The 18,342-nt window shown below is 45.2% G+C and overlaps 1 protein-coding gene across 1 annotated transcript in view; it reads left to right on the forward strand.

Moving 5' to 3' along the window:
* CFAP92 (cilia and flagella associated protein 92 (putative)) overlaps positions 1-18,342 on the forward strand; it is a 71,880-nt gene that overhangs the window by 37,947 nt on the left and 15,591 nt on the right. The window contains exons 9-11 of the mRNA XM_068557913.1: positions 371-1,275; positions 14,942-15,136; positions 15,711-16,008. Of these exons, the coding sequence (XP_068414014.1) occupies positions 371-1,275; positions 14,942-15,136; positions 15,711-16,008 (1,398 nt within the window). The remainder of the gene's footprint in view (positions 1-370; positions 1,276-14,941; positions 15,137-15,710; positions 16,009-18,342) is intronic.

Below are 18,342 nucleotides of genomic sequence, written 5' to 3' on the forward strand. Positions count from 1 at the left end.
CGTGTCTGGGAAACACGGATTCTCTGTTCTAGAAGCCACTCCTCTCCACACTTTCTGTGCCCGGCCGTGGAACGGGAAGAAGGCACAGGGCCTGTCCTCGTGGCACTGGCCATCCGGGGGAAGTAGTTGCTTCAGCCGCCAGCTCGGCGCTGTACACGTGGCTCTCGGGCCTCGTGGTGGCCTTGCAGAGTGGGCTCTGTCCTTGGGGTTTGTGAATGAGGAACCACAGGCCGCAGGGGCTGCCGGGGCTGCCGGGGGTGAGCCTGGGGCCGGGACTTGAGCCCCTGGGTGGGGGCCACCTGGAGGGGAGGGGGGCCGGCAGGGGGCGCCCGCGGCCGCACCCGTGACCGCCGCCCCTGCTCTCTTGCAGCGGCTGTGCACCCCCGTGTACTGCAGGTACCAGTTCCACAGGACCCCGGTGCACAGGACTGAGGGCCAGCCCCATGGGACCCACGTCTACTTCCAGGACGTCAATGTCATCTTCCTTGGGGCCATGCACCCCAGCGACCTGAGGGAATACCTGGAGGGCCCCCCCATGGTGGTGGAAGTTCATGACCGGGACCGCAAGTCAGAGGGGTATTCCCGCAAGCCTGCCCTGTTTGGGGAGGACCCGCTGGATTCGTACCTCAACCTCCAGACCCTAATTTCCCCGAAAGAGACAGAGAACAACCCCTTTGAAACCCAGGATAAGATGTGGAACCCTTACGGGGTTGCCCAGGTCAGCTTTGCCGACCTCCTCCTTGGCCACAAGTACTTGAACCTGGCCGTCCCCGTCCACAGCTGCGAGCCCAAGGCCACGCGCCTCGGCCATGACGGCAGGAGCAGGAAGGTGGTGGGGTTCCGGGTGCCCGGAGACGGCCTGCGGCACGGCCCGATGCCCCCGGGCGACTACCTGGAGGCCAGCTGCCTGCTGAAGCTGCGGGTGGGCGTGGCGGTGCCGCTGCGGGCCGGGACCGAGGCCCTGGACGCCAGCCCCACGGCCTCCCCGTTTGGCCGCGTCATCTTCGTGTTCGCGTCCAGGAAGCTCTCACTCCTGCACGGCCTCCTGCAGGACGTCACCGTGATCAACGCCGGGGCCCTGGGCCTGGACTCCTGCCCTGCGGAGGACATCCCGCAGATCCTGTCCGCCTTGAAGATGCGGGCGCAGATCCAGGAGCGGCCGGACCTGGACGTGCTCACCGGCTTCCACCTGCTGGACGGGCGGGGCCGCCTCCTCATCCTGGAGGGCTTGGCCGACCGGGGCCTGAGGCGGCTGTGGGAGAGCCACCAGAGCCGGTAGGTAGGTCGCCGCGTTCCTGGGTGGGGAGGGGTGGCCAAGCTCAGATTCCGTGTCTCCGACTGTGGGAGGGACCTGTTGATTCGGTGTCTCTCGGGCTTTTCATAAGGCATTTCGCAGAGCTCAGCAACTGGGAGAACCGCTTGCCTTTGGTTGAAGCGAAGACTTCAGGGGTATATGGAAGGGAGGCTGGTTCAGGAAACTGGGTGCTGCCTTCAGCCTCCCGAGGCGCCCCCCCCCCCCCGGCTAGTGGGGGGCGGAGTGTTCTGCACGGCCCTGAGCGGGACACCCCAGGGACACAGACGTCAGCTTGTCCCAAGGGAGACAGGGCGGGTTATCGTGAGCCCGGAGGGCTGCATACGCTGCAGAAGTCCCCTTCCCTGGAGGCCCAGGCGCCCCCGATGGCCGCCCCCTGGAGGTGTTGCAGAGGCAAAGGAAGCGTCCCCTTCTGGGCTGCAGCCGGTGGCCCTTCGTGGTCCTTCCGTTCTTTAGTTTTGGTGATGGGATACCTCTCTTTTTCTTTCGTGATTTGCAGCTATCCTAGTTTGGATCAATAGGGCCTTCCTTCTCTAGTCTGGAGGCCCCCCTGTCTGTTCTCAGAGCTCAGATGCCCCATGACCCAGATGCTGACCACAGCAGGGAGTCCGGGTGTTGACTCTGTCCACCCGGGAGGGGGCCTGTCTTGATGTGCTGATGGCCAAGAGCGTGGGGGCGGGGGAGGCGGGGAGGCTGCCTCCCGGCTGGGTATCCTCCCAGGAGAACTGAAAGCGTGCGTACACACAAAAACGTGCACATGGATGTTCACAGCACCGTTATTTATAATAATCAGAAAGTGAAACAACTCCAATGTCCATCAGCTGATGAACAAAACATCCATACCATGGAATAATATTCAGCCGTCAAAAAGGAATGAAGTATTGATACAGATACTTCAACACGGTTGAACCTTAAAAACATTATGCTAGGGGACTTCCCTGGTGGCGCAGTGGGTAAGACTCGCGCTCCCAACGCAGGGGGCCCAGGTTTGATCCGTGGTCCGGGAACTAGACCCCTCACGCATGCCGCAACTAAGAGTTCGCATGTCACAGCTAAGGATCCGGTGAGCTGCAACTAAGGGGCCCGCCTGCCGCAACTAAGGAGCCCGCGAGCCGCAACTAAGGAGCCTGCGAGCTGCAACTAAGGAGCCCGCCTGCCACAACTAAGACCTGGCTGAGCCAAAACAAACAAACAAACAAAAACTCATTATGCTAAGTGACCTGGAGGGCATTGTGCTAAGTGAAATAAGTCAGACAGAGAAAGACAAACACTGTATGTTATCACCTACATGTGGAATCTAAAAAATAAACTAGTGAATACAACAAAAAAGAAACAGGCTCACAGAGAGGACAAACTAGTGGTTACCAGTGGGGAGAGGGAAGGGAGGAGGGGCAAGATAGGGGTAGGGGAGGAAGAGGTACAGACTATTGCATATAAAATAAATAAGCTACAAGGATCTATTGTACAGCACAGTACAATATTTTGTAGTAACTATAAATGGAGCATAATGTATAAAAATTTTGAATCACCATGTTGTACACCTAAAAGTAATATTGTAATCAACTATGCCTCAATTAAAAATTATGCTAATAGGGACTTCCCTGGTGGCACAGTGGTTAAGAATCCGCCTGTCAGTGCATGGGACGCAGGTTCAATCCCTGGTCCAGGAAGATACCACGTGCTGCGGAGCAACTAAGCCTGTGCGCGCCACAACTACTGAGCCTGTGAGCCACAACTACTGAAGCCCGTGTGCCTAGAGCCCGTGCTCCGCAACAAGAGAAGCCACCACAGTGAGAAGCCCGCGCACCACAGTGAAGAGTAGGCCCCGCTCGCCACAACTAGAGAAAGCCCACGTGCAGCAATGAAGACCCACTGCAGCCAAAAATAAATAAATAAATAAATAAAAATATTATGCTAATAAAAGGAGCCAGACATAAAAGGCTACCTATTATATGATTCCATTCATATGAAATGTCTAGAATAGTCAAGTCCATAGAGATAGATCAGTGGTTTCCAAGGTCTGAGAGGAGGGATGCAGGAGAAGTGGGGAGTGATGAAAATGTTCTAGGATTAGACAGTGTTTGTGGTTGCACAACTTTGGGAGTATACTAAAACCGCTGAATTGTACACTTATTCTGGGGGGCGTATACTATTTTATTCAAATTTAAATTTCACCATCAAATACTGAACTTAAGTATATGCTGGCCCTGTGTTTAGATTTTCGAAATAAAGGTGGACAGCTTTAAGGGTGCAGTGTATTAAACACTGCACAATATATTAAACAATCAGAGAAAATCTAGGGGTACTATAACTCTATATACCTTTGTACATTGAGTGGCGTTAAGTATAGGGACAAGCCCAGCACCTGGAGGAAAAGCCCATTGAGGACTGAACAGAGGCCCTCGGCTGCTGTCAGAATCTCCCCTTGACTTTCAACAAACCAAGGAGTCTGTCCGTGTACAGAAACCGCCGAATCCGGGGCAAACAGCAACAGGATAAATATTAAGGAGTTGGCTCTTGCCAGTTAGGACTGTGGGGCCCGGTCTGAAGCGCGTGGGGCTGGCTAGAGCTGGGACGTGTTGCAGCTCAAGTCTGGGATCTGTAGGTCAGAGCAACAATCGATTCTAGAGACAGAATGGTGAGTGCATTCTGCAAAAACCCCCGGGGTTTGCCGACAAGTTCCTAGGATGCTCTTCTCAAATGGCAGGAATCGTACAGTTCAAAAGAGTGAACTTCATGGTGTGTGGGAAAGAACTTGGCCTTGCCCAAGAGAGGTCTGGCTTTTGCCCTTGGCTTCTGGGAGGTGAGCTGTGTCATGCCTGATAGGCGTGTCTTTGGTTAGGTTGGGAGCTGACCACACTGGATCTCAGGCTGAAGCCTCACCAGAGAGTCACAGGATGGAGGTTGGTGGGGCCGGAAAGACCAACAGCGTGACTTAGGGCAGGGGCTTTGGGTCGTGCAGTGTCATGGGCACGTTTTTGTGTGGATGCATGTTTTCAGTTCTCCTGGGCAGATAACCAGCCACGAGGTAGCCTCCCCATGCCCGTCACCCCCTGCCGTGCCCTTGGCCATCAGCACATCAAGACACGCCCCCTCCTGACATGGAGACTGAGATTGCTATGTGGGCCATCAATCAATCAATCAATCATTAATGGAGCCCCAATAAAAACCCTGGACACCAAGGCTAGGGGAGCTACTCTGTGTAGTGATTCTTTCATCATCTTAAAGATATCTTTTCCAAAGAAAAAGTTTTGAATTTTGATAGAGTCCACTTTATTGATTATTTTTTCTTTTGTACACTATGCTTTTGGAGGCGTGTGTAAGAATTCTTCACAAAGCCTTAGGTCTTGAGTATTTTTTCTCTGTTTTCTTCTAAAAGATTCATGGTTTTATGGTTTACTTTTTTTTTCTTTTTTAACATAGATGGATATTTTCCCTTTCTACTTGTCTGATTCCCTTTTCTTATAGCTTATTTGACTTGATGAGTATTGTTTTTTGTTTTTTGTTTATTTTTATTTATTTATTTATTTATTTATTTTGGGCTGTGTTGGGTCTCCGTTTCTGTGCGAGGGCTTTCTCCAGTTGCGGCAAGTGGGGGCCACTCTTCATCGCGGTGCGCGGGCCTCTCACCGTCGCGGCCTCTCTTGTTGCGGAGCACAGGCTCCAGACGCGCAGGCTCAGTAGCTGTGGCTCACGGGCCCAGTTGCTCCGCGGCACATGGGATCTTCCCAGACCAGGGCTCGAACCCGTGTCCCCTGCATTGGCAGGCAGACTCTCAACCGCTGCGCCACCAGGGAAGCCCCTATGGTTTACTTTTAAGTTTATGATTCGTTTTGAGTTAATTTTTGTATAAAGTGCAAGGTTTAGATTGAGTTTTTCCCTTTTTTAAAAAAATTGAGGTATTCTTTGCATGTAACAGTATGTTAGCTTTGGGTATACAGCTTCATGATTCGATATTTTTATATGTTGTGAAAGGATCACCACAATAAATCTAGTTAACATCCATCATCATACAAGTTACAGAATTTTTTGCGATGAGAATGCTTATCGCCTACTCCCTTAGTACCTTTCAGATACGCAGTGCAGTATTACTAACTGTAGTCACACTGCTGTACATAACTAAATGTCTTGTAACCTGTTGACCCCCTTCATCCATTTTGCTCACTCCACACACCCTGCCTCTGGGTGGAGAGCCACCAGTTTGTTCTCTGTATCTGTGAGCTCGGGTTGTTACTATTTTGCTTCTGTTTTTTTTTAGATTCCACGTGTAAGTGAGATCATGTGGTATTTGTCTTTCTCTGACGTATTTCACTCAGTATGATGCCCTGGGGATGCGTCCGTGTTGTCCCTACTGTCAAGATTCTCTTTTTTTATGATGGAATAATGTTTCATTGTGTAAATGAACACATTTTCTTTCTTTTTTTTTTTTTTTTAATAATCCATCAGCGGACACTTAGGTTGTTTCTGTATCTTGGCTATTGTAAATAATGCTGCATTGAACACGGTGATACAGATATCTGTTCGAATTAGTGTTTTTGTTTCCTTAGGATGAATACCCAGAAGTGGAACTGCTGGATCATATGGCAGTTCTTATTTTTAACTTTTTGAGGAACCTCCAAAGTGTTTTCCATAGTAGCTGTACCAATTTATTAATACATCCTTACCAACAGTGCTTGAGGGTTTCCTGTACTCCACATCCTCACCAAAATTATTATTTCTTGTCTTTTTTATAATAACCATTCTCAACAGGTATGAGGTAATATTTCACTTTTGTTTCGATTTGCATTTCCCTGATGATTAGTGATGCTGAGCATCTTTTCCTGTACCTGTTGGCCATCTGTTTGTCATCTTTGGTAAAATGTCTATTCAGATCTTCTGCCCATTTATTTATTTATTTTTCCTTTTCTGTGACTTTATTGACTTTAAAATTTTTTTTTTCATTGAAGTATAGTTGATTTACAATGTTGTGTTAATTTCTGCTGTACAGCAAAGTGATTCAGTTATACATACATATATATGTATATACACATTTTTTTTTTAGCACCTTCGTTTCTTTCTTTTTTTAAAGTTTATTTATTTATTTATTTATTTTTGGCTGTGTTGGGTCTTCGTTGCTGTGCGCGGGCTTCTCATCACGGTGGCTTCTCTTGTTGTGAAGCACAGGCTCTAGGCACGCAGGCTCCAGTATCTGTGGCATGAGGGCTCAGTAGTTGTGGCTCGCAGACTCTAGAGTGCAGGCTCAGTAGTTGTGGCGCACGGGCTTAGTTGCTCCACGGCATGTGGGATCTTCCCAGACCAGGGCTTGAACCCGTGTCCCCTGCGTTGGCAGGCGGAGTCCTAACCACTGCGGCACCAGGGAAGTCCCCACATATTCTTTTTTTTATATTCTTTTCCATTACGGTTTATCATAGGATACTGAATATAGTTCCCTGTGCTATACAGTAGAACCTTGTTTATCTATTCTATATATAATAGCTTACATCTGCAAACCCCAACCTCCCACTCATCCCTCTCCCATCTCCCTCCCCCTTGGCAACCACAAGTCTGTTTTCTATGTCCATGAGTCTGTTTCTGTTTCGTAGATAAGTTCATTTGTGGTATATTTTAGATTCCACATATAAGTGATATCATATGGTATTTGTCTATTTCTTTTTAAAAAAAATTTTATTTATTTGGCCACGCCGGGTCTTAGTTGCAGCATGCGGGATCTTCAGTTGTGGCATTGGGATCTTCTAGTTGTGGCATGCGGGATCTTCTAGTTGTCGCATGCGGGATCTTTAGTTGCGGCATGTGGGATCTAGTTCCCTGACCAGGGATCGAACCCGGGCCCGCTCCATGGGGAGCACACAGTCTTAGCCACTGGACCACCAGGAAAGTCCCTATCTTTCTCTTTCTGACTTATTTCACTTTTTATGATAATCTCTGCGTCCATCCATGTTGCTGCAAATGGCATTATTTCGTTTTTGTAATGGCTGAATAGTATCCCATTGTATATATGTACCATATCTTCTTTATCCATTCATCTGTTGATAGACATTTAGGTTGTTTCCATGTATTGGGTATTGTGAATAGTGCTGCTATGAACATAGGGGTGCATGTATCTTTTTGGATTATAGTCTTGTCTGGATATATGCCCAGGAGTGGGATTGCAGGATCATCTGGTAGCTCTATTTTTAGTTTTCTGAGGAACCTTTGTACTATTTTCCATAGTGGCTGTACCAACTTACATTCCTACCAACAGTGCAAGAGGGTTCCCTTTTCTCCACACCCTCTCCAGCATTTATTATTTGTAGACTTTTTAATGATGGCCATTCAGACTGGCATGAGATGGTACCTCCTTGCAGTTTTGATTTGCATTTCTCTAATAATTAGTGATGTTGAGCATCTTTTCATGTGCCTATTGGCCATCTGTATGTCTTCTTTGGAGAAATGTCTCTTTAGGTCTTCTGCCCATTTTTTGATTGGGTTGTTTGTTTTGTTGTTGTTGAGTTGTATAAGCTGTTTGTGTATTTTGGAAATTAAGCCCTGTCAGTCGCATCGTTTGCAAATATCTTCTCCCATTCTGTAGGTTGTCTTTTCATTTTGTTTATGGTTTCCTTTTCTCTGCAGAAGCATGTAAGTTTGATTAGGTCCCATTTGTTTATTTTTGTTTTTATTTCTTTTGCCTTGGGAGATTGACCTAAGAAAACATTGGTGCGATTTATGTCAGAGAATGTTTTGCTTATGATCTCTTCTAGGAGTTTTATGGTGTCATGACTTATGTTTAAGTTTTTAAGCCACTTTGAGTTTATTTTTGTGTATGGTGAGAGGGTGTGTTCTAACTTCATTGATTTACGTGCAGCCGTCCAACTTTCCCAGCACCACTTGCTGAAGAGACTGTCTTTTTCCCATTGTATATTCTATTTTTTTTTTAATTAATTAATTAATTAATTAATTAATCTTTGGCTGCATTGGGTCTTCTTTGCTGAGCGTGGGCTTTCTCTAGTTGCTGTGTGCAGGGGCTACTCTAAGTTGCGGTGCGTGGGCTTCTCATTTTGGCGGCTTGTCTTGTAGAGCACGGGCTCTAGGCGTGCAGGCTTCAGTATTTGTGGCTTGCGGGCTCTAGAGCACAGGCTCAGTAGTTGTGGCACACAGGCTTAGTTGCTCCATGGCATGTGGGATCTTCCCGGACCAGGGCTCAAACCTGTGTCCCCTGCATTGGCAGGCAGGTTCTTAACCACTGCACCACCAGGGAAGTCCCCCCTGTTGTATATTCTCGCCTCCTTTGTTTAAGATTAATTGACCATAGGTGTGTGAGTTTATTTCTGGGCTGTCTGTTCTGTTCCATTGATCCATATGTCTGTTTTTGTGCCAGTACCATGTTGTTTTGATTACTGTAGCTTTGTAGTATTGTCTGAGGTCTGGGAGAGTTATGCCTCCTGCTTTTTTTTTTTTTTTTTTCTCCCCTCAGGATTGCTCTGGCAATTCTGGGTCTTCTATGGGTCCATATAAATTTTTGGATTATTCTACTTCTGTGAAAAATGTCATGAGTAATTTGATAGGGATCACATTAAATCTGTAGATTGCTTTGGGTAGTATGGTCATTTTAATAATATTAATTATTCAAATCCAAGAGCATGGGATATCTTTCCATTTCTTTGAATCCTCTTCACTTTCCTTTATTAATGTTTTATAGTTCTCAGCGTATAAGTCTTTCACCTCCTTGGTGAGGTTTATTTCTAAGTATTTTATTTTTTGGGTTGCAATTTTAAAAGTTTGTTTTTTTGCATTCCCTTTCTGATATTTCACTGTTGGTGTAAAGAAATGCCACCAATTTCTGTATGTTAATCTTGTATCCTGCTACCTTGTTGAATTCATTTATCAGTTCTAGTAGTTTTGTGTGGAGTCTTCAGGGTTTTCGATATATAGTATCATATCATCTGCATATAATGACACTTTTACCTCTTCCCTTCCAATTTGGATACCTTTTATTTCCTTTTCTTGTCTGATCGCTGTGGCTAGGACTTCCAATACTATGTTGAAGAGAAGTGGTGAGAGTGGGCATCCTTGTCTTGTTCCAGATTTTAGTGGGAAGGCTTTCAACTTTTTACTATTGAGCATTATATTGACTGTGGGTTTGTCATAAATAGCTTTTCCTATTTTGAGATATGTTCCCTCTATACCCACTGTGGTAAGAGTTTTTATCGTGAATCGATGTTGAATTTTGTCAAATGCTTTTTCTGCATCTGTTGAGATTATCATGTGGTTTTTGTCTTTTGTTTATGTGGTGTTTGTGTCAAGGTATTTTTTGTCTTTTCTTTTGTTGTGGTGGTGTATCAGATTGATTGATTTGTGTATACTGAACCATCCTTGTGAACTTGGGTTGAATCCTGCTTGGTCATGGCGTATGATCTTTTTTATGTGTTGTTAGTTTTGGTTTGCTAATATTTTGTTGAGAATTTTTGCATCTATATTCATCAAAGATATTGGCCTGTAATTTTCTTTTTTTTGGTGGTATCTTTGTCTGGTTTTGGTATCAGGGTGATTGTGGCTTCACAGAATGTCTTTGGGAGTGTTCCCTCCTCTTCAATCTTTTGGAGGAGTTTGAGAAGAATCAGTATAAGTTCTTCTTTGTATGCTTGGTAGAATTTGCCTGTGAGGCCATCTGATCCTGGACTTTTGTTTGTAGGAGGTTTTTTATTACAGATTTGATTTCACTTCTAGTGATTGGTCTGTCGAAATTATCTATTTCTTCTTGATTAAATTTTGGTGGGCTGTATGTTTCTAGACAATTCCATTTCTTCTAGGTTGTCAAATTTGTTGGCATATAATTGTTCATAGTATTCTCTCATGGTTTTTTGTATTTCTGTGGTATCAGTTGAGATTTTTCCTTTTTCATTTCTTATTTTGTTTATTTGGATTCTCTCTCGTCTTGGTGAGCCTGGCTAGAGGTTTGTCAATTTTGTCAATTTTGTTTACCCTTTCAAACAACCAGCTTTTGGTTTTGATTTTTTTTCCTATTTTTAAAAAAAAAATCTCTACTTTATTTCCTCCCTGATCTTTATTATTTCCTTCCTTCTGCTGACTTTAGGTTTTGTTTGTTCTTCTTTGTCTAATTCTTTTAGGTGGTAGGTTAGGTTGTTCATTTGAGATTTTTCTTGTTTTTGATGAAGGCCTGTATTGCTATGAACTTTCCTCTAAGCACTGCTTTTGCTGTGTCCCATAGATTTTGTATGGTTGTGTTTGCATTGTCCAGGAAGGAGGTGGCTGGGGCTCTCGACCACTCTTGGTGCCTGGGCAGGTGTGTCAGTGGCCCACGACCAGTCTTGTCCGGGAGGGAGTTGGTGGAGGCTCACGACTCCTGGGTCTGGGCAGGAGCTGGTGCAGTCCCTCAACCACTCCTAGGGTCTGGGAGGGTTTTAGTGGGGGCTTGCGACCACTCCTGGCATCAGGGTGGGTGGCGGTGGAGGTCTGCAACTGCCCCTGGAGCCTGGGCAGGCAGTGTCTTGCCCTCTGGGAGCACACATACAGGGAAAAAAGGCTATAGTCTAGGTCCCACCTCTCCCCTCCTACACCACCCAAACAATGCTGACTGGCCTCTGAGGCGTCTCAGGCTTCCTCCGCTTATACCCCCAGCCGTGGTGGCACTGGATTCTTCCCCCCGCCCCCCAGTCTGTCTCTACACAGCCAACCCCAGTCCTCTCCCTGGTTCTGATCTCTGGAGCCCAAGTTCCAGCACCCAGCCCCTGCCAGCACTGGGGATGTGCGTGTCAGGCTGGGGAGTGCAGGTCTGCGGTACTGACCATCTGTGCAGTTCTCCCTCTGCTCTGGCTGCCACAAACTGACTGCTGCATTCTTCTCAGAGGCTCTGAAGCTCCCCTTCTGTCCTGGCAGATCTCCCTGCCGGTGAGGGGGCTTCCCAGGGTGCATGAACCTTTCCTCTTTCACAGCCCTCTCCCAGGGGTGCAGGTCCCATCTGGATATCTTTCTCACTTTTTTTTTTTTCTTTTTTCCTACCTGGTTACATGGAGATTTTCTTGCCCTTACAGCAGTCTGAAGTTTTCTGCCAGTGTTCAGTAGATATTCTGTGAGAATCGTTCCACATGTAGATGTATTTTTGTTGTAGATGTGGGAGAGAGCGAGCTTTGTGTCCTACTACTCTGCCGTCTTGATCAGTCTCGTGTTTTCTGTTAGCAATTAGCATCCTTTCTTTTCAACTGAAAGAAGTTCCTTTAACATTCTTATAAGGCCAGTTTAGTGGTGATGAACCTTGTTAGTTTTTCTTATCTGGAAAACTCTTTTATCTCTCCTTCAATTCTGAATGATAACTTTGCCAGGTGTAGAGTATTCTTTGTTGGAAGACTTTTTCTTTTGGCACTTTGAATATATAGTGCCACTCCCTTCTGGCCTACAAAGTGTCTGCTTAAAAATCTGCTGATAGCCTTATGGGAGTTACCTTGTGTGTAACAAGTTGTTTTTCTCTTGCTGCTTTTAAGCTTCTCTCTTTTGTCTTTAACTTTTGACCTTTTAATTATAATGTGTCTTGGTGTGGGTCTCTGGGCTCATCTTATTTGGAATTCTGTTTTGATGTGGCCTGTTTCTCTTTTGCCCTGTGTGAAGGGGTCATTCAGCTAGTTTTTAGTTTTTGTTTCTGTATTTTTTTCCCCCCAGAGGAAATTGTTCCATATGTAGCTGTAGATTTGGTGTGTCCTTGGGAGGAGGCGAGTTCAGGATCTTCCTACATCACCATCTTGAACTGGAACCTAGGTTGAGTTTTTGTTTTGTTTTGTTTTGCCTACATATATCCAATTCCTACAGCATCATTTGTTGAAAATATTATCTTCCTTTATGGAATTGCTTTTGCATCTTTATAAAAAGTCAGTTGGTCATAATTGTATGGATTTATTTCTAGGTTCTCAGTTCTGTTCCATTGATCTGTGTGTCTGTCCCTTCACCAGTACTACACAGTCTTGATTACCGTAGCTATATAATCAAAGTCAGGACACTTTATTCTTTTTCAAAATTGTTTTTGTTGTCCTAGATCCTTTGCCTTTTCATATAAATTTTACAATACGCTGTATATATCTACAAAACATCTTTCTAGAATGCTGATAGGAATTATGCTAAACTTATGTATCATTTGGAGAGAACTATTTGAGCCCTCCAATCCATGAATATGGTATGTTTCTCCACTTACTTAGATTTTTAAAAATTTCTTTCATCAGCATATTCAGCATACAAGACCTGTACGTATTTGGTAGATTTATATCTAAGTATTTTATCTTTTGAGTGATTTTTAAGTGGTACTGTATTTTTAAATTTCAGTTTCCAGCTGTGCATTGCTTGTATATAGAAATATAATTGATTTTTCTATGTTGATTCTACAGCCTTGCTAAACTCACTTATTGGTTTGAGGAGTTTTGTTTGTTTGATTGTTTGTTTTTGGTAGATTCCTTGGGATTTTCTACACTGACCAAGATGTCATCTGCAAATAGGAATAGTTTAATTCATTCCTTTCCAGTCTGTACATCTTCATTTCCTTAGTGTGCTAGCTAAGACTTGAAGTACTATTTTATGTAAGAGTTGTCACATCCTTGCTTTGTTTCTGATCTTTGGTGGAAGGCAGTCTTTCCCCATTACGTGTAGGTTTTTTGTAGATGTCCTTTATCAACTTGAGGAAGTTCCACTCTATTCCTCATTTGCTGAGAGTTTCCTAATTTGCTGGCTCACACAATTCACAAAAATCAATCCCAGACAGAGTAAAAACTTATTTGAAATAATTATGGACTCACAATAAGTTGCAAAAATCATAGAGAGGTTCCAGGTACCCAACACCCTGTCTCCCCCAGTGGTGACATCTGACATATTGATGGATGCAGTACAGTTAACTAGACCACAGTTGTCTGTTCTTACTCAGATTTCACCAGAAAAATCTTGTTGTTGTTGTTCATTTTATTTTTCAGATTCCACACATAAGTGAGAACATACAGTATTTGTCTTTCTCTGTCTGACTTATTTTACTAAGTTTAATACCTTCCAAGGTCCATCCGTGTTGTTGCAAATGGCAAGATTTCATTCTCTTTAATGGCAGAGCAATATTCCACTGTATCTATATATCGTGTCTTCTTTATCCATTCATCTGCTGATGGGCACTTAGGTTGCTTACATATCTTGGCTGTTGTAAATTGCGGTGCACGTATCTTTTCAAAGTATTGTTTTCATTTTCTTTCGATACATACCCTGGAGTGGAATTGTTGGATCATATGGTGGTTCTATTTTTAGTTTTCTGAGGAACCTCCATACTGTTCTCCACAGTGGCTGCACCAGTTTACATTCCCACCAACAGGGTAGGAGGGTCCCCTTTTCTTCACATCCTCACCAACACTTTATTTCTTGTCTTTTTGATTATAGCCATTCTGTGAGGTGATACCTCATTGTGGTTTTGATTTACATTTCCCTAATAATTAGTAATATTGAACATCTTTTCATGTACCTGTTTGCCATCTGTATGTCTTCTTTGGAAAATGCCTATTCAGGTCCTCTGCCCATTTATTAATTGGGTTGTTTGTTTTTTTAACACTGAGTTGTATGAGTTCTTTCTATATTTTAGATATTAGCCCCATATCAGACGTATCATTTGCCAATGTTCTCTCATTCAGTAGGCTGCCTTTAGATTTTGTTGATGGTTTCCTTTGCTGTGCAAAAGCTTTTACGTTTGATTAGGTCCCATTTGTTTATTTTCGCTTTTGCTTCCCTTGCCTGAGGAGACGGATCCAAAAAATTATTGCTAAGACCAATGTCAAAGGACGTATTGCCTATGTTTTCTTCTTATATTTAGGTCTGTAATCCCTTTTGAGTTTATTTTATATATGGTATGAGAAAATGTTCTAATTTCATTCTTTGACACATAGCTGTCTAGTTTTCCCAGCACCACTTATGGAAGAGTGTCTTTTCCCCGTTGTATATTCTCACCTTTCTTGTAGAAGAAAAATCTATTTTAAATAAAGCTGAATTGTAAAACTTGTAGATAATACTATAGGAGGACATATTCATGACCTCAGAATAAAGAAAGACTTCTTGAATAAGACAGTAGTAGAAAAAAATAAAGGAAAAAATGACAGGTTTGGCTATATTAAAATTAGTAACTTCTGTTCCCCCGAAGACCATAAAAATTGCAAAAAGAAAAGCCACAAACTGAGAAAAAAGTATATGCAATGTATGGAGCTAGTATTCTGAGAATACAGAAACGCCTGTGAACAAATAAGAAAACAGTAAAAACATCCCAGTGGAAGAATGGGCAGAAGACTTGAACAGGGACCCCCCCCCCCAAAGGGGAACCGCCCCCACCCCAACACTCAGACTCAGGGTGGGATGCGCAGGCTCCGTGCAGATTCACCGGGTTCAAGAAGGTGGAGGAACCTGAGCCCAACACAGTGGGTGGCAGAGCGGTGGTGGGGGAGGAGGACACAGAGTCGGTGGGAGGGGCGGGTTGGTAGGGGAGGGGGAGGAGACAGAGATGGGGCGGGGGCGGCGGGACACAAGCAAGCCCAGGCCAGTGCCAGCGTTTTCACCGCCAGCGTCCCTGGGAAAGCGCCGAGCTCCGTGGCGGGCAGAGCGGCAGCGGCGTGGGGCCCCTCTCCTCTCTTGCAGGGTCCCGCGGGCGGAGCCCGGCTCCTACAAGGCGCTCTACAACTCGCAGCTGCGCTTCCGCCGCCGCCTCTACGCCGACCTGGAGACTGTCCCGTACCACGTGCGCCTGTCCCAGCCGCTGGCGCACCTGGTGAAGCACGCGGCGCTCTACGTGCGCAACACAGTGCCGCCGCAGGTCTTTCAGGCGCTGAGCAGGTGCGGCCCGGCCCGTGCCCCGCCGTCCCGCATGCTCTGCCAGGGGGCCTTCAGAAGCGTGCTGCAGACAGAAGGCAGCCTAACCCGAACCCCAGCTGTGCCTGCTGAATGTGTTTTTAAAAAGGGGGCGTCCGCTCACGCTGGTGGGGGTGGGGGTGACCACTCAGTCCTCGAGCTGTGCTGATATGAGGCTCTGTGCCTCGTACCCTCTGCCTGGGCGGGAAGGAGCTCTGGGGTCCACACCCCCGACGGCCAGCCTGTTGAGGCCACTCCCTGGTGGGGCGTGGGTTGGTGCGAGGTAGGGAATAAGGCCATCGGAACTGAAAAATAATCAGAGCAGAAAGTGGGAAGCCTTTAACTGCGGGGGGGCTGAGAGGGGAGAGGGAAGGGGATATCTCCCCCCGCCTCAACCCCATGGGCTCAGCACATGGCACCTAAGCTTCTCGTGCACGAGCTGGGTGACCCGGGACCAGCTCATCAACCTCTCTGTGTTTTCGTTTCCTCTCATAAAATGGGGACCATCTGACCTGTCGTGCCAGGCAGGCAGGCTGAGTGGGGCTCTTCTGTGTTCCAGGATCTACTGCATCTGCCATTACAGCTCCAGGCTCAGGGAGGTGATCACCGGGGACCTGCTGCCCTCCTCCTCCATGATCAAGGAGCTGAGCCAGGAGTTTGGGTTGCCCATTTCCCAGGAAGATCTTACAGAGGGAAAACTGCTGGCTGTGTCCCCTCCTCCTGCCCCCAGTCTGGAGGACTTCCGGAGCCGGAATTCCACCCTCACTTCTGAGATCCAGGCCCACCAGGAGAAGTACCTTCAGTGGCGGAACACCATGATCCTGAAGAACAGAGACCAGAAGTACAGCCTGATCCAGGTAGGCGCTTCCACCCCCGGGCATCCCAGGCCTCCTGCGGCCTGTGTCTGTTTTTCTGGGCAGGGGTCCCAGGCGGGATGGGCAGGAAGTGCGGCTTGCAGGGCACAACTGCGCCAGGAGCTTTGCCTCCCAACCCTGGAGTATCTTGTCCGTCCTGAAAGGTGAAGAGGAACTCTCTTATGTGTAATTCCTTTCCCTTGGCCCTGGAGTTCATCTTAGAGAAAGAACTGTGTGTGTGTGTGTGTGTTTTAACATTTTGCTTAAGCTGCTGAGGGCATGGATGTTATATGATGTCCAAGCAACACAGGAGACAAACTAACCTGTGTGAGAAAATGTGAGTAGAGAGGAAGAGAAAAGGAGACTGAGAAGCTGGTGAGGTGATGGAAGGTCAGGTGTATGTGGCCTGAATGGCCAAAGGCCTCCCTCAGCCCATACCAACCAAAAAGGCTTAAAAACGCCAACATTTGAGGTGTGCCTTGAACTCGTAGTCTGTATGAGTGAGGCCCACCCATGGGCTGTGTGGGTGAAGCCACTGCCTGGCCCTCCCACCCCAATCTCTAGTAAAAATTGTCTTAGTAGTTTCTAAGTTTTATGTATGTGCCTTCTTTATGAAAATGAGCAAGGAGGTGGTTGTGTTTTTCCGTCAGTGTTCAAGTTTTTAGCTTTCTCAAAAGAACCGGTTCTTTGATTTATCAGTCAATCTACTTTTTCTGTTTTCCTAATTCATTAACTTCAAATTTTACTTTTTAAAATTTATTTTATTTATTTATTTATTTATTTATTTATTTATTTATTTTGTGTTGGGTCTTCGTTGCTGCGCGCGGGCTTTCTCCAGTTGCGGTGAGTGGGGGCTACTCTTCGTTGAGGTGCGCGGGCTTCTCATTGCGGTGGCTTCTCTTGTTGCGGAGCACGGGCTCTAGGTGTGCAGGCTCAGTAGTTGTGGCGCATGGGCTTAGTTGCTCCGTGGCATGTGGGATCTTCCCGGACCAGGGCTCAAACCTGTGTCCCCTGCATTGGCAGGCAGATTCTTAACCACTGCGCCACCAGGGAAACCCATCAACTTTTATTTTTTATGATATTTTAAAACACATTTTTCTCTTTTCCCCCTAGCTTGTTGAGTTGACTATTTCATTTAATTGTTTTCTAATAAGAAAGGCTATTAATTTTCCTCTGTATATATCCTTGGCTATATTCTGTATAGTGTTACATATGTGCTGTGTATTCTGGTGTTATTTGCCTTAGATTTCTTATAAATTACAGAACAAGACCTAGGTACATACCTATAAAAAAGTAAAACAGTATGGAGCGTATTAACTGTCTTTCCTTACCCCTTTATCCCACCTCAGTGCACTTACATATGTACACATATGTGCACCTATGTACATGAATATATTACATTCATATATGGATTAGTACTGTTTTGTTAATGCCATTTAACAAGGCGTCTTGAAGATTTTACAATAATACAGCTGTACAGAATTTTATAATATGTTAGTACAATTTATTTAACATGCCCTTCTCTCCTATATTTTGTGGAAATCCTTGGAAATATTGTTCCAGATTTTTAAGAAATTATGTTTTAAATGTCTTAGGAACTGCTACTTTAAAATGGCTTTATTCATATTAAGATCAATAATTGAAACCCAACCATTATTTAATTTTTTTCTGTTTATACTAAGATGTAATTAACATTAAAATCCATGAAATCCACTCATTTTAATTGTACATAAGTGGTGTCTTAACCACTGGACTGCCAGGGAAGCCCCAAATCAATGATTGTTTAGTAAATTTATGGAGTTGCACAACCATTACATTCCAGTTTTAGAACATTTCCATTGTCACAAGTTTCCTTATGCTTGTTTGCGGTCAGACCCTGTTCCCACTCCCAGCCCCAGGTAACCACTGATATGCTTTTTGCCTCTTAAACGTGTGCCTTTTCTGGACATTTTATGTAAATGGCATCATACAATATGCGACCTTTCGTGTCTGGCTTCTTTCACTAAGCGTGTTTCTGAGGTTCATCTGTGTTGCAGAGCGTACCAGAAGTTTGTTCCTCTTTAAATTGCTGAATGGTATTCTATTGGTTGAGTGTACCACAATTTATCCATCCATTCAACACTTGGTAGATTGTATTGCTTCTGGTTTAGGGTTATTATGAATATTGCTGCTATGAACATTTGCGTACAGATCATTGTGTGGAAATGTGTTTTCATTTCTCTTGGGAAGAAACCCAGAAGTATAATTTTTTTTTAATTTATTTTTTTATTTTTGGCTGCATTGGGTCTTCGTTGCTGTGCGGGCTTTCTCTAGTTGTGGCGAGCGGGGGCTACTCTT

The sequence above is a fragment of the Eschrichtius robustus genome, chromosome 12 (genome assembly GCF_028021215.1).
Source record: "Eschrichtius robustus isolate mEscRob2 chromosome 12, mEscRob2.pri, whole genome shotgun sequence".
Taxonomy (NCBI): domain Eukaryota; kingdom Metazoa; phylum Chordata; class Mammalia; order Artiodactyla; family Eschrichtiidae; genus Eschrichtius; species Eschrichtius robustus.